Genomic DNA, 17210 nt, shown 5'->3' with positions numbered 1-17210 from the left:
AGAATCTAAGACAACTCCAAAAGATTTTCATGGAAATTGCTATCCAAACCCAGAGAAAGAACTGTGGAGCCTGAATGCAGATGGAAGCATACTATTTGCTCTCCTTTTCTTTTGTTATTTTGTTTTATTGCTTCAGTCTTGTGGTTCCTCCCATTAGTTCTAATTGTTCTTTATATCATGACTAATGGGGAAAATATACTTACACATGAATGTATATGTAGCGCCTGTATCAGATTGTACACTGTCTTGGGGTGGGGAGGGGGGGGAAAGTGGGAAGGGGAGAAAAATTTGACTCGAAAGCCTATAGAAATGATTGTTGAAAACTAAAAATAAATTAATAAAAAAAGAAAAAAAATATAGCAACTTCTTATTGTAAAAAAAACGCAAATTCAGTAATGTAAAAAAATGAAAAATTAGAACAGCACTCAAATAATGCAGTTAAATTTTAGGAAAAGAAAAGCTTTTTTCACAATGAAGTTCAACAAGGAGCGTAATAGTCTTGAAAAGCATAGTAGAACCCATTATAAAAGAGTATTATTGTACATTTTTGGGTATAATATGATTAAGATGATATTCTCTGAACCTTAATACATATAGTAAAAGCCTGTTATAACATGCCTAACATATTAGGCCTGTTCCTGAAGGCCTCATAAACTTATACCAACTTTAGAGAATGAAATGATTATGACCCCTCTTTGAATTAATGAAACTATATCTCCCTTATAGATACACAGAATACTGATAAGTAAATTTATCCTTTCTACCTCTGAGCCATGTTATTGATTTTTTCCCACCTGTGACTGACAACTCACATACTACAAACATATCCCTAACCATAATAATAAATATTTTCCTTCAACCCTTCTGATTCCTAATGTTGCCATTCTCTGTCTCCCTCTTATTCTCTCTCTTTCTTCTTTTTCTTTTAGCTGCAAACACCACTGGTCTGAAGACAGATGACCTGGGTTTAAATACCACTCTTGATGCTTACTATCTGTGCCAACTTGGGAAAATAACGTACCCCTCACTCCCACTGGCATCTCAGTTTCCTTGTCTGAAAAATGAAGACATTAGACTCTCAGGTCTAGAAAAATAATCTCATCATCCTCCAAAACAGGAATTCTTGGCCTAGAGTTGATGGCTACTGTGGTGGGGTCCGTGAACTTTAATGAGAAAAAATGACATCTTTGTTTTCACTAACCTCCAACTGAAATTGAGCATTCCCTTCCATTTTGAAAGTAGGCAACAAAATATCATAGTATTGGGCTTTAGCAGATTGCCAAAGGGGTCCCATGAGACAAAAAGTTAAGGACCCCTGCTCTGAAGGGTAGTCAGCTGACACTGTTCCTCCTCAATCAGTCATCTCTAAACAAATTGCAATGTGTCTTCTGACATCACTGCTCTACTGAAACTACTCACTCCAAGGTTAGGCCCTAATTGCCAAATTTAATATCTTTAAGTCTCACCCCTCTTTTTTTCTCCATCATTTGACACTTTTGACCATATGACTGTTCTTGGAAGTCTTTTCTTAATTTTGGAGGTACTTTTCTCTCCTGGTTGTCATACTTCTTTTACCTTTCCTTATATGTCTCTCTTTATGATTCTCCTTCATGCTATCTATTATTCCTGAAATGTAGAGTATTTATTCCTTAACTTTTTTCTTTCTATACTCTTTCCACTGTAACCTTCATTGGGACTACTCCCAGATCTTAATGTCTAGCTCTAATATCTTTCCTGAGCTCTAAAGAATTCCATTGTAACTTCTTTTTGGATATCCTAATGGTACCTTGTTCAATAGCAAAGGCTCTTTTCCATCTGCCCGTAAACATGGTGGTCTCCCTAGAGTCTTTTTTTCCAATTCTTATTCCATTTCTCTTTCCTTTGACTATTAAACTTGAAAAAGTTTACAGCTGATGATTCTACATTCTTCCTTTCTATACTGTCCTTAATTCTTTACAATAAGAATTCTGCCTCTACCGCATAAACCTACTGAAACCTGTGGTTACCAGTCACTTCCAAATTGACAAGCCCAGTGGCCTTTTTTCAGTCCTCATCCATGAAATCTGCTGTTTTTAACACTATTGATCATTCCCTGCAATCAGACATTTTGTCTTCCTCTAGCTTCAAATTCAACATGTTTTTCTGGGTCTTCTTCTACCTTTATAATTGTTCCTTCTCTATCTCCTTTGCTGAATCATCTTCCTAACCTTTCAATGTGGGAATTCTCCAAGAGACTTTCCTAGTCCCTCTTCTATAGTCTCTTTACTTTCCCATATTTATTGCATTCACTCACATAATTTTAAGTTCCATATCTATTCAGCAGATTCTCCAAACGAGAATCTTATCCAGGCAAGACCTTTCTTCTAAACTCTACATCTTGGTCTCCAACTTCCTTTAGGACACTTCTACATGGATATCCTACCTGAAATGTAATATATCCAAAACCCAGTTCATTATCTTTTCCCTCAAACGTGTGTCCTTCTGACTTCATTATTTTTTTTTGTCTATGGCACCACAGTTCACCTGTTTTGTAATGGTTGTAAACTTGGGTTAGCTTTGACACTTCTTTCATCCTTACTTCTCATATGCATTCATTTACCTAGTTGTCAAATCTATCTCCATAACATTTTTTTATGTCAATCTCCAGCTATCTTTTCCAATAGTTATTTCCCTAAAACAGATTGCTACTCCCATCTATCTAGATTATTGGAGTAGCCTCCTGAGATATCATTCCACCTACACTTCCAACCCACCCCAATCTATCTTTTTTTTTTAATAAATAAATCTGGTTGTATATACTCCTTTGCTCACACATCTTTGTTGGATACCTATTGCCTGCTGAGTAAAATTCAAACTCCCCTGCTGGCAGTTAAATTCCTCCAAAGTTTCATACCACCCTTTGCTTTTATTATCCGTTCTAAGCTCTATCTTCCAGTAAAAATTGACAGTACTTTGCCACTCAAATGTGAATTGTGTTCTCAGGTCTTCTGTCTTTGCCCTGTTTCCTATAACTAAAATACCTTCTGATTCTCCCTCCCCACCCCCATCCCTATTTCACTTATTGAATTCTTACTGATCCTTTTACTGATTCCACCTCCTCTGGGAAGCCTTTCCTTATCTCCTAAGTTAGTATTCATCCTGTTCAAACCCCAGGTAGCACTTTATTTTCCAATTCCATAATTAACTTAGTCAAGTCAGCAAGTATGTATTAAATGCCTGTGTGCCCTGAGGCAAATACTCCAGGCCCACTGCACTACCTAACTGCCCAGGAAAAACAAATAAACAAACAAACAATACCATTCCCTCCTAAAACTAGATACATATGGATTAAATTCAAAATAATTAGCCAAAGGAAAACACTAGCCCTAAGAGAGATTGGGAAAAACTTTTTGTAGAAGGGAGGATTTTTAGTTAGAACTTGAAGGAAGCTAGAGAAGCTAGGAGGCAGAGAGTAGGAAGGAGAACATTCCAGGTTTGGGAGAATGCCAGTGAAAATGCCTAAAGTACAAGAGATGGAGTTTCTTCTCTAAGGAACAGCAACGAAGTCAGTGTCGCTGAGTCATAGAGTATGTGAATGTTAGAAGAATGGAAAGGTAGGAGGGACCAGGTTTTGAAGGGTTTGAGTACAAAGTCAATTATTTTATGTTTGATCTTGGAGATGACAGGGAATCACTAAATTTTATTGAATGGGGAGGAGGCCATGACATGGTCAGACCTGAACTTTAGGAAGATTAATCTAACAGCTGATTGAAAAGTAGACTAGAGTGGTGAGAGACTTGAGGCTTAGAGACCAACCAAAAGGCTGTTGCTGTAGTCCAGGTGTGGGTTGATGAAAGCCTACACCAGAGTGGTGCAATGTCAGAGCAGAGAAGGGAATATATGAGAGCTGCTACAAAGGGAAAATTGACAAGACTTAGCAAAAATTTGGATAATGGGTAGTGAGAGAGAATGAAAAGTTGAGGATGAAACATAGATTGCAAGTCTGTCTGATTTGAAAGATGGTGGTGCTTTCAACAAAAATAGAAGAAGTTGCAAAGAAGGAGTAGTTTTGGGGAAAACAAAGAATTCATTTTCAGACATGTAGAATTTATCTATTCATTCAACTTTAAAAAAAAATTTCCCACTTAATATTATTTTGTTTTTTCCAATTACATGTAAAGATAGTTTTCAACATTCGCTTTTATAAGATTTTGAGTTCCAATTTTTTTTCTCCCTCCCTCCCCTCTGCCCTCCTAAGTTGAGGCCAAACTGAACTCCCTTTCATGCCTTTAATATATGTTACATTTTCCCACTCCCCACCTCCTCTTTTGTTTTCCTTCGTATATGGTTTCTTCTACCTAAACTTTCCCTACCTCCATATATGCCTAGTAAAATTCTCCTGAAAATCCTCCTTGTCAATATTCAGCTCAAATTATATCTCCTTTACATCCAAAACTTGGGATTTATTTCTACATTCTTCGAGCTTCGTAGCATTTTATTTTTACCACTCATATGATATAAAATTTATTCTTCTATTGATAGTTAATAACATGTGTCCATTGCCTCTACTAGATTATAAATTCTCCAAGAATAGTAATTTCTTCTTATACACCTTTTTATGTCTTATAACACTGCATAATGCCTATTCAGAGTAGTGTTTAACTATCATTTTATGGAAGAGTAGGCAGGTATCCTTCATTAATCAGGAATAACAGAATCATAGAATAATGGTTTTAAGAGGGATCTCAGAGTGCTAATCTGTTAATCATTTCTTATTTAGCCTATACACAGCCTATTTGTATATATTCCTTTGTTGTCTCCTCCACTAGACTGTAAACTCTTTGTGGGCAGGGACTGGTTTTTGCCTCTTTTTGTATCCCCAGTGCTTAGCACAGTGTTTGGTCTATTATAAGTACTTAATACATGTTTAGTGGTTGATGGATTAATCTAGTATAGTCCATATCTGAACAATAATCTTATAACATCCCCAGAAAATCATTCAGTACCCAATTTGAGGACCAGGACCCAGTACCTACCAAAGCATAGATGGTCCTATAAGGAATTTTTTCCTTATATCCTGAGTGATCACTGCCTAATTTTCTAAGAGCTAACAAACCATACTCTTTGTAACAATTTCCAGAATTTTGTCAGGAATCAAACTCACGTTCATCATTATATATGTGGAAGAACCTAACCCTCTATTTGAATATCAGAACATTTAATATGAGAATATTTTGAATATTAGAACATTTGCCCTTTTCTAGTCCTGTGGCTCAACTACCATTCTCCAAAAATTTTTGTCATTCACATCTAGCATTTTCTTTCAGTATCCTGGGATGATGTTTTCCCATACCTGATACTTGAATTCTTTTAGAACAGTTAGGTATTTCCTTTACATTCAATATTTATCTTGGTTTTAGCTCCTGGTTAACTGCTTTTGTTCTATCCTTCCCAGTCCATGGATAATTCTTTTTGGTAAAGAAAGCAGAAGGATAAGAATTGACATTTTTGCTATCACTCCATCCTTCATTATTAGCTCATCCCAAGAGGTTATAGTTCTGTCCATTATTTGATCTTTCTCTTGCTTTCATCATTTGATCTTTCTCTTGCTTTCATCATAGCTTAAAAAGTTATGTTACAGAGGAAAACCATTAGGCTTCATGTTGGTATGCTGTCTTCAAAATATATTTGTATTTTACAACATGTAGAGATCAAAGCATCCTTTTTTTTTAACTACTACCAGACCATTTATCTCTAGTTTCCTGAATCCAATTTAAAGTTTTTTTTTCATTATTCTCTTCAATCCTCCTGATTTAGGAATTACTTTTTAAAATTAAATCAGTTAACCCCAAAGAAAAATTTTTCCCTAGAATCTTTTTTAGGACCTGTTCAAAAAATCATTTCCTTCAAGAGACAAAATAAGAAGCCTGAGAAAATAACTTATACTAAAAGAAGCCATCTTGAAATAAGAATGTGTTTCTGTACTCTTAAAGCTGTAGAACTATATTTCTTAAGGAATCTTTCCTCCCATTATTTCAGTCTTCTCCCTTTTTAAACTCCAGCTACTACTTAAGCTAAAATAACTAGTAGATTTGAAACATATGAGTAGACCCCAACACATCAGAGAAAATTTTAGAAGCTAGATATGTGACCAAATTCTCTATAGTCTCCAATATGAACCCATTGTCCATGAATGAAAGATCAAAGCTGAGAAAACTAACTTAAAGTAGTTTAAAATGTTTGGTCATCCAACCATTTTGGAGAACAATTTTGAACTATGCCCAAAGGGCTATAAACATGTGCATACCCTTTGACCCAGCAATAGCACTTCTAGGGCTATATCCTGAAGAGACCATACAGGAAAAGGACCCATATGTACAAAAATATTCATAGCAGCTCTTTTTGTGGTGGCAAAGAATTGGAAATTGAGAGGATGCCCATCAATTGGAGAATGGCTGAGCAAGTTGTGGTATATGAATGTAATGGAATACTATTGTACTATAAGAAGTGATGAATAGGCTGACTTCAGAAAAACCTGGAAAGACTTGTATGATCTGATGCTGAGTGAAGTGAGCAGAACCAAAAGAATGTTGTACACAATAACAGCCACATTGTTTGATGACTAATATTGATGGGGACAGGACCCAAGCCAAGATTTCCACCCCTTCTACCAAAGAGAATCTGGCTCCCATTTGTCTACAGGCCCCAGCCCCTAATCCCCCTTTGATAGCCCTAGCTCTACCCTTTGATCTTAGGCCTTTCAAACTTCTTCCAATCAGAATTCTCACCTAGACTCTTTTCCCAGCCCCCTTTTCTGCCCACCCAAAGTTACTTCAGTGTATAAAAATTCTACCCTGGCCCCCATTCAGAAGTTGAGAATCTCATTCCCAAAAAGCTGAGACTTTCTTATGCCCCTTGTCCCCACAGGTGTCACCTGGCCTATGTGATTTATCACTAATAAACTTTTTCTCTGCTGGAAGAAGATTTGAGTTGAAATCATTTAGGCAGGGCTGATGTCGCAATCTCAGGGGTCCCCCAGCAGAACCCCAAACCTCTAGACCTCTTCAATATTGATAAACTTAACCCTTCTCAGCACTACAAGAATCTAAGACATCTCCAGAGGCCTACTGATGGAAAATACTATCCACATCCAAAGAAAGAACTATCTTTTTTTTCCTCTTCTGTTGAGTTTTGTTTTCTCTTTCTGATGGTTCCTCCTATTGGTTTTAAGTTTTACTTACAACTTCACTAATGTGAAAATATATTTAATAGGAATGTAAATGTATATCAGATTGTGCGCCATCTTGGGGAGGGTGGTGGCGAGGAAGGGGGAGAAAAATTTTAAACTCAAAAGCATATGGAAAGTGATTGTTGATAAATCAAAAGAAATTAATGAAAGAAATTTTAAAAAGAAAAAAAGCTAAAATAAAAAAATTAAAATATGAGACTTGATAGAAAGAAAAACAAACAAACAAACTTCCTTACAAATATAGTTATTCAAAGTTAGAACAGGCTGCTCTAGAGGTGAAGGCTGCATTGGAAATCTCCAAGCAGAGGACAAATGACCACTTTCACACTTGTGTAGTGTGAGTTCCTTTCTCTGGCTGTCCCCTGTGACTGCAATGCTCTTCCTCCTCATATCCACCTCCTGGCCTCCCAGGCTTCCTAGAAGTTCCAACTAAAATCCCACCTTCTACACAAAGCCTTTCTAATTCTTCTTAATTCTAGTGCCTTCTCTCCATAAAGCATTTCCTATTTGTCCTGTACTGTAGCTTGTTTGTACTTAGGTACTTGTTTGTTGTCTCTCCCCTTAGACTGTGAGCTCCTTGAGGGCAGGGATTGTCTTTTGCCTTTATTTGTATTCCCCCCAGTGACTGGCACAGTACCTGGCCCATAGCAGATACTTAAAAAAAATTCTTTAACTATTGGCCATTGAGATTTGGTTTGGATGAACTAGGTGGCTGCTGAAATTCCTTTCAATTTACAGATTTTGAGATTCTGTCCTCATTCATCCATTTCACAGACAAAGCAACTGTGGCTCCAAGATGTTAATCCTTATTCATGGCCTCACAGCTATTAAACAGCCAAGATAGGACTTAGAACAGGCTCTTATGACTTGAAACCCAATGACTTTTAGCCTTTTTGGCCAAAAGACTTTGCAAATAAAATGTTAAATAATTAAAAGAAAATATTTGGTCTCCTTATATCCCAAATGCATCAAAAGTGGGCTAAAGGACTCTTTCCCCAAGACTTCCAAGATCCCAGGAATAAATAAGCTTTGAATCAGTTTATGAATGACCCTATCAGCAGCTTAATGTAGATTAGGGGCGGGGGCATTAATGAATTTGTGCACTGAAGACAAATCATAAAAAATCCAGGCTGCTAGATTGCTTTACTTCTGTTTTTGGCAAAATAGGCCTGCTTTATTCCCTACAGATTAAAAGTTAAGTTTGGAATCAGTATTTATTTCATTGTTTCCACCCAGTCAAACTAGGTCTTTTTATCTAGTTGGGTGCTTAGGTGCTAGATAAACAGAACAAGAATTTTTAAAAAATTAGTAAAAAAAAGAAACCCAGGATATGTGTGTGGGGTGGGGGTGGGGTGGGGAGAAAGCAGGTGGAAATGGGCTAAGCATGGTTTACAACTTTCTGACCCTTTTTACCTTCTCAAACTTGGAGAATAGCTATCTGAATCAGAATAATCAATTTCCTGATGTATATTTGGAGGGCAGGGATTACTTAGGGGAACATAGGAATTATCTATTAGCTTACTGTGTTGTTGCCAGAATAATTCTACAATGCTTGTTTGGTTAGGTATGTCAGTGGTGAATAAAATTAAGAAGATACTTGCCTCAATTAAACTCTCCAACTTTAATCAACATATGATTATTAAGTATATTCTTCATAAGTATCAGAACATTGCCTTCTTCCTCATTTAACTTCAGTGGTCTTTTTTAGGATTACATTTAGCTTGACATTATGTAATAAATTTATTTTACTTAGGAGTAATTGACTCAATTGGTCACTAGAGAGGAAAATGCAGAAATTCATGACTTTCATATTTTGTTTGCAGGAATTAAACAGAAAAATCAAGCTATCTGGAGATAAAGAATTTTTTCGTAATTACATCTATATTGGTATCCTAAAAGAATAATACAATATGTATTCCCTTCTATTCCATGATAAAAGTATTTATAAATTAATTAGTTGTAAAAAAGGTGATTATAAAAATGAAAAAGTAAAGCTGTTGAAAGTAGATGACCTCTTAGAAGATTCATTTTGAAATATGTGATATTTGAAATGCTTTCTTTACTTAGTGTTTTAATTTTATTAAAAATGATATTTGAATTATAATTATTTTAATGAAAGAAAGTAAAGATTAAGTTTAACAGATTGACATGTTAAAACTAAAATGTCAATTACTAATGGAATGCTTTTTAAAACAATGTTTTCAGGTTTGTAGATGAATATAGAAAAAAAGAATATGAAGCAGCAGTTAAAATACAGAGCTGGTTTCGAGGATGTCGAGTACGAGCCTATATCAGGTATATTGATTTTTGCCAATGATTCGCCAGTTATATCATATAAAGTATATGTCTTTGGAAACTCGTACAATTATTTGGTTTTTTTAAACCTTTCATATGAAAAGTAAACTAGAAAATATTCTTTTTAGAAAAATAGTAAATATTAGTATTGAAGATGTTTCCTCATTAAAAGAACTAAGTGTATTGATTTTACATACTAAGGAACTTTAGAAATCCACAAATGGCAGATTTATCAGAGGCAGTTTGTCACTGCTGGGTAAGTCATATAGCAAGAATGATGGACAGTAGGTGAACTGTACAACTAATAGATGAAGTCATATAGGACTATCCAATAATTTCTAGAAGTTGAAAACTCAGTGGGACAAACCGACTGTTCGGCTATCTGGATAAAGATGGAAATATTAATTATAGTATTCATTGTAGTTATGTGCTGTAGGTGAAATGTCAATAGACTTTAATATGAATACTGACATTTTCTACTTACAAACAAGCCTTCAAAAATCTTAATTATATTTGGCAAATGATGAAGTTAATGTCGTATAATTTACATGATCATTTAAATTACATAATATAGTGTAACTAATTGACTACAGTACTTGTGATTTAAAATTGACAGTTTATGATTTCACTACTCTATCTGTAAATCTGGTCTGACTCCATGGGATGTAATACACTGGGCTTTTGCCAAAGGAAGAGTAATTCTTCTTAAGTGAACACAGGTTGTCCCAATTCTCTCCTTGTTGGATAGTGAAAAGGGATGTAGAGAGAACTGAAGAGTAGAATGGGATTTAGAGTCTGTATTACCAATACTATGTCATTACTACTATCATGGTCTGGCAATATGGAGCTATGACTGTGGGAAAAGGACAAAGAAATCTCCTAACTTAAAAAAAAAAGGTTTCCACCCCAGAAATGACCCATACATCTCTTAATGTCGATATTATACAACACTGTGAAACACTCTGAAAATTAAAATTTTAGCAATTCGGTTTTTTTTTACCAAGAAAAATTATTCAAAACTTAAAAAAAAATGAAATCATCTCATGATTAACATTTCAGGTATTTAAACAAAATGATGACAATTATACAGAAATGGTGGAGAGGTTATATGGGAAGAAAACAATATCGACAAATGGTGAAGGTAACTGCGTAAATTAAATAATCTTTTAAATTATACAATAGAATGTAACTCATTGACTGTTGTCTTATGTACTGAATTTAAAATTAAAATTTGTGAGCATACCACCCTTCTTGAAAATTTATATATGACATCGAATAGTTACATAAATTTACCTAAAGATAGAATATGGTCAGTTTGGGGTTGATATTCCTTACTTTAATTTAATTCTAAAAATAATAAAATGAGTCAATTTTTCTATCTTCTATTGTTCTTTATGTTATTGATTTAAATTTCTTACCTAATGAACCTTGAAATACTTGAGGTTTGCCTTGAGGCACATAGCAGATCACAGCCATCTAATTCCCCTAAGGGAGTTCAAGATAGCAGCATTGTGTGATAAGCAACTAGCTTAAAAGTCAGCTAAGAGGCTTAAGAAATTAAGAAAAAATATATACTTTTTTCTGAACACATAATTGGAAAGTTTTTTAATAAGTTGCTTGCTTCACTAATTTTCCAATTTGTTAATATTTTCTATTACAATAGTTTTTAATTTGTTCTTCATTTGTTCTTGATTAATTGCATCTAAGTCAAATTATTGTCTTTTCACAGAAATAAAAATGCACAGAGAAGGAAAATAAAAAATAAGCAGATGGTTAAATAAAATGTGTTCACATATAACAAGGGGATTTTAGAACATGCTAATAAACCATGTCAAGTACTTCTTGGAGTAAGATCCTAATACTTCATAGGTAACAACGTAGAAGTTGTCATACAACAACTCTAGATTCTGGAGTGTAGATTTCTTTAATGTAATCCATTATAAATAAGTTCTAGCTATCTTTTTTAAAATTAATTTTTGAAAATTATCAAGCATTTAGTTTTTTCTTCTTTCCACCCTATCCCTTCTAGAAAAGAGAAAAACAAAACCTTTGTAAGAAAAAATAGTCAAGCAAAATAAATTCCTATATTGGCCATGTCCAAAAATATGTCTCATTCTGACAACTAGATGGCACAGTGGATAGAGCACTATGGCTAGAATCATGAAGACCTGAGATCAAATCCAGCCTCAGACACTAACTAACTGTGTATCTCAGAGCAAGTCAGTTTCCACAATTATAAAATAAGATAAATAACAGCTACTATTTTTCAGAGTTGTAGTGAGGATCAAATGAGATAATATCTGTAAAAAGCTCTTAGCACAGTGCTTGACACATAGTAGGTGTTTTATAAATACTCATTCCTTTACCATTTGATCTTCCCTTCTGCTTATGAGTCCATCATCTCTTTGTCAGGAGGGAGAATGGTATTCATCATCAATCCTGTGGTGTCACAATCGATAATTGTGTTGATCAGAGTTCTTAAGTTTTTCAAAATGTTTGTTTATACAATATTGATGTTATAGTATAAATTATTCAGGTTCTACTCAGTTCACTCTGAATCAGTCCATACATCTTTTCCCAAGTTTCTCTGAAACAATCCTTTTCTTCATTTCTTAAAGCCCAATACTTCTACTCATTTTTACACAGTAGTTTGTTCAGCCAGTCTGTAAATGATGTGTACCTCACCTTACTTTCCATTTTTTTTGCCACCACAAAAAAGCAACTACAAATATTTTTATACATATAGGATTTTTCCTCTTTCTTTGACCTGTTTGGAGCTACTAGTTTTATTAATGGGTGAAAGTTATGCACAATTTAGTAACTATTAGGGCATAGTTCTTAATTGCTTTCCAGAATGACTGTACCAATTTATACCTACAAAGTACATCAATGTGCCTGTGTTCTAGCTGCCTCTCCAAGATTTCAATTTTTCATTTTTCCAGGGGTCAACTTTGTCAATCTGACAGGTTGTGTGAAACCTTAGAATTGATTTAATTTGTATTTCTTTAATTATAAATTATTTGGAGCATTCTTTCATTAATATTTTTTTCATTTTGTGGCTCTAGAGAACTTGGATGTCTTCCCTTGAGAACTGTCAGTTTGACCATTTATCAGTTGGGAAATGGCTCTTATTTTTATTTGAATCACCTCCTTATACATCTTAGAAATGACACCTCTGTCAGAGAAACCTGCTGTAGACTCCCTTCTCCCCTAATTAACTATTTCCCTTCTAGTCTTAGCTACATTGTGTTTACCTGAGCAAAATCTTTAATTTTAAATATTTTCCTCCAACCTATTTTCTTATGCCTTTTCTCTCTTTGCTTTAAATCCCCTCTTTACAGAGAAGTGTGGAATAGTAGTGTGCTTAATGCCAGTGTTCTATGTTTTATGCAAACAGTTTCTACTTCTTCATCCAACTTCCAATCAAAGGTTCTTACCTTCCCATCCTTTGCTTTTTAACTTCTCTTCATGATCTTTACTCTGAATTAATGTTGGTTTTGCTTATGACTAATTCCTCCCTAGAACTACCCTTCTTCTTATTCTCCCTTTTCTCTCTTCCTTTATCCCTCTTTTCCCCTGTTGAATTGAATGTATTTGTCCACCAGGCTTTTTATGTCTATGTTTGTTCTAATTTCCTTTAGTTAGTTCAAATGAAAATGAGGTTTGGCTGATGGCTACCTCTTCTGCTTCATCATTTGTATAGACTTTCACTTGTACTTCCTGAATATGAGAAATAAAACAGTCCCCCTTATGCCTTCCCTTTTCATCAATAGTATATGCTTTCCTCTTTCCCCTCTCCTTTCTTTTAATATAATAAAAATACAATAAATTCATTCCCAGGCCCTCCATCTAATTTGACTTCCTCTGTAACCTCTGATGACCTTACTGTTTTGGTTGTTGTTTTTGTTGATTCATTTTTCACTTGTGTCTTGACTCTTTATGACCCTGTTTGGAATTTTCTTGCCTAAGATACTGGAGTTGTTTGCCATTTCCTTCTCTAACTCATGAAAACAGGGTGAAGTAATTTGCCCAGCGTCTGAGGCCAGATTTGAAAACAGGAAGATGAATTTTCCTAACTTTAGGCCCAGAAACCTATCCACCATAACATGCAGCTGGTTTTGTGGTTGTTCAGTTGTTTTTTAATCTCATCCAATTCTTCATGACCACATTTGGGGCTTTCTTGTCAGAGATCCTAGAGTGGTTTGTCATTTCCATCTCCAGATGATTTTACAAATGAGGAAACTGAGGCAAACAGGGTTAAGTGACTAGGCCAGAGTCACACAGTTATTGATTGTCTGAGGCCAGATTTGAACTCAGGAAGATGAGTGTTCTTGAATCCAGGCCCAGCCCTCATTCCACTGTACTATCTAGCTGCCCTTACTGGGATGCTTATATTATTCCCCACATTAGAATGTAAACACTTTATCTTTTCCTGATTTTTCCTGATTGCTCACTTGAATTTGCCTTTTCATGTTTGTATTTCAAAGTTTCTACTCAACTGAAATCTTTTCATCAGGAATGCTTGGAAGTCCTCCATTTCATTAAAGGTCCATTTCCCCCCTCCAGTTTTTCTGGATGAATAATTCTTGGATAGAAGCCTTTTTTGCCTTTTGGAACATTGTATTTCATACTTTCCACTTCTTCGTGGTTGTAGTTGCTAGGTCCTATGTGATCCTGACTCTGATTCCTCTGTACTTGAACACTTTTTTTTCCTGGCTCCTTGAAATATTTTTTTTCTTTGACCTAAAAGCTCTGAATTTTGGCTATGATATTCCTTGGAGTTTCCACTTGGGATTTCTTTCTGTTGATATTTGGTGGATTCTTTCTATTTTTACTTTGACCTCTGGTTCCTAGAGATCTAGGCAGTATTCCTTCCTGGTTTCTTTTTTAATCATGGCTTTCAGGTAGTCTAGTCATTCTTAATTTATTTCTCCTTAATGTGTTTTGTAGGTCTTTTATTTTTTATATGAGATATCTTATATTTTCTTCTACTTTCTCAGTCTTTTGACTTTGTTTTTCATAGAGTCATTAACCTTTGTTTGGTATATTCTGATGTTCAAGAAGTCTGATACTTGGCCAAAGTTTTGTACCTCTTATGCTAAGCTGTTAATTCTCTTTACAATCTCTAATCCTCAGCTTTCATTTCTTTTCCAGTTCATATCATCCAAACTATATGTGGTTTTAAGCAAGAGGCAAAATACCTTAGTAAGTTAATGAACAGAATTCTATATTTCAATCAGCCAATCAACTTATTTATGTATTAAGTGCCAGTCACTGTGCTAGACACTGGAGAGGCAAAGACTCTTTAAAAATTTAAGCTACTCTTTTGTTCCTGGAACTTCTTGCCTTAAGGCATGATTACTGATGGATTTTCACTATAATTGCCTACTATGTCTAGGATTATTTCCATCAGGCCTTCAACTCACTAGTTGGGACCTCACCAACTTTCTTGCTGCCTGTCAGTCTACCCTCACCCTCCTACCTTTTCATTTCTGCTACCATAATCAAATCGATTCTGTGAATGCTCCTAGAAAGGGGATTTTACTCTTTTCCCCTATGGCTCTATTCATCATTACAGACGAGTTTTTAAGTGATCCTAGAGGTAATAAGGAACCACTGGAGTTTGTTGGGTAGAGCAGTGATATGCTTGGACCTTTGCTTTGGGAAAATCACTTTTGAAGCTGTGAGGAGGATAGATTGAAGCAAGGAAATATTTGAGTCAGGGAGACCAATAATGAGACTGTTGCAATAGTCCATGCTAGAAGTGATGAGGAGCTGAACTAGATTGTTGGCCCTGTAAGTAGAGATGGAGACTGATAAAAGAGATGCTGTTAAATGTTAGGTGGACAAGACTTGGCTACTGATTGTAAATGAGGTAAGAGAGATTAGGAGGTCAAAGATGATACTAATTTAATCCCACCCTTGTCATGAATTTGAAGGATTCTCCTAACCATTTTGTTTAAGTATTAGTTTAGTTTTTTTCCATTGAATAAATATGATTTATATACCTTTCTATAATTTATTGTAAAGTGAGTCCTCCATAAATGATAAAGGATTTTAAATGAGAGAAACCAAAATTTAAGGAGAAAGAGGTTTACCTGTTATAATTTCTTTGGAGGTCTTTTGTCATTTTTAAATCCTCTTTAAAACTTTTCTTAATAAATTTCTAAATAGTGAAAAAGTACAACTATCAGAATTACAGAATTTCAGATATGGAAGGGACCTTAAAGATCATCTGCCTAAGCCTTACCTAAAACATGCATCCCTTCTATAAAATTCATAAGTGGCTTATGAGGCAGCACATTGCTCTCTAGAATAGCTCTACTTGTTAGAAGAACTATTATATTCAGTTGAAATCTACCTTTCTGCTACTTCTATCCTGCTTCTAATCCCTGTTTCAAATGCCAGCCCTTCAAATGCTTGACAATATTTATCATAACCTCTTCAAGTCTTTTCTTCTCTAGACTATAAATTACAAGTTCCTTCAATCGACCCTCAAATAGCATGATGTACATTCCCCCCACTTCCTGATCCTCCTTCTCCATGCCTACCCTCTAGATTGTCAAGGATATTCCAAAGATGTCTAATCCAGAATTGAAAACAATGCTTTTGACATTTTCTGACCAGGTAGAATACAAGTTGACTATTATGCCCTTACTTTTAGACTCTATGCTTTTATCAATGTAGCTTAAGGTTAGGGCTTTTTGTTTTTGTTTTTATTTTTGGCTACTCTGTCAAATTATTGGCTAATATAGAGTTTGAAGTTCAGTAAAATCCCAATCTATTCACAAAAATTGTTACCTAGTTATACTTTTTCAACCCTATATTTGTAAAGTTGACATTTGCAAATCCAAATATAGAGCTTTACATTTACTCCAAAGAAATTTAATCTTAAAAGAGTCAACCTATTTATCTATCCTGACAAGTCACTTTTGGATCTTGATTCTGTTGGTCAATGTGTTAGCTCTCTTGAGGCTAATGTCATTTGTAAATTGAATAAGCATGCCATTTATGCCTGCATCCAAGTTATTGAGAAAAGAGTTGAACAACACAGGCTTAAGGACATATCTCTGGTGCTCTCAAAGATATGTTTTCTCTGATGATGTTCCCTGGTGCCATGAAAAATGTACTACATGAGATCTAAACAGAAGGATTCCCTTTTGATGGGGAGGGTCTCCAAATGTTGTTATTTTTAAATGACACACTAACTTACCTGAGTACCATCATACCACAAAGCATTCCTTTAGTAAAAATTTATAGCCATGCAAAAGAAATTGTCCATACTAGAAAATTAAAATAATCGAAAAATATTTATCATCCAGTTTATCATACAGGCTTAGAAGGGGAGTCCATTAAAAGAGTTCAATAAGATTCATATCTTGGTCTAATGCTCCAGATGGACACCTACCAGGATTCAAAATGGAATAAGTATCAGACTAGATTGCACATGGAACATAGTGTAGTGTTTTGAATGATCCCAAACTGCTCAACACTACAGTAGTCTATCCTTTCAATGTCAACATTTCTCCATTGTTGGTATGTTGGTTTGAATTATGGAGCCTCACAAACTGTGGAAAATTAAAATGACAAGTGACACAAAGGATGATGGAAAAACTCCTGCTAAGGGTACCATGTGATAAGGGATGCCATGATAATGAGAAGCAGTATAAAAGACATTATTACAAAA

General features: G+C 35.0%; 1 protein-coding gene across 1 annotated transcript in view; it reads left to right on the top strand.

Moving 5' to 3' along the window:
• The window catches only part of SPATA17 (spermatogenesis associated 17), a 272232-nt gene that overhangs the window by 18174 nt on the left and 236848 nt on the right, over positions 1-17210 (top strand). Inside the window, 2 exon segments of the mRNA XM_020982260.2 lie at positions 9434-9523; positions 10583-10664. Of these exon segments, the coding sequence (XP_020837919.1) occupies positions 9434-9523; positions 10583-10664 (172 nt within the window).

This window comes from Phascolarctos cinereus, unplaced genomic scaffold (assembly GCF_003287225.1).
Source record: "Phascolarctos cinereus isolate Bilbo 61053 unplaced genomic scaffold, phaCin_HiC Scaffold_5;HRSCAF=322, whole genome shotgun sequence".
Taxonomy (NCBI): domain Eukaryota; kingdom Metazoa; phylum Chordata; class Mammalia; order Diprotodontia; family Phascolarctidae; genus Phascolarctos; species Phascolarctos cinereus.
This window is presented reverse-complemented; position numbering and strand designations above follow the sequence as displayed.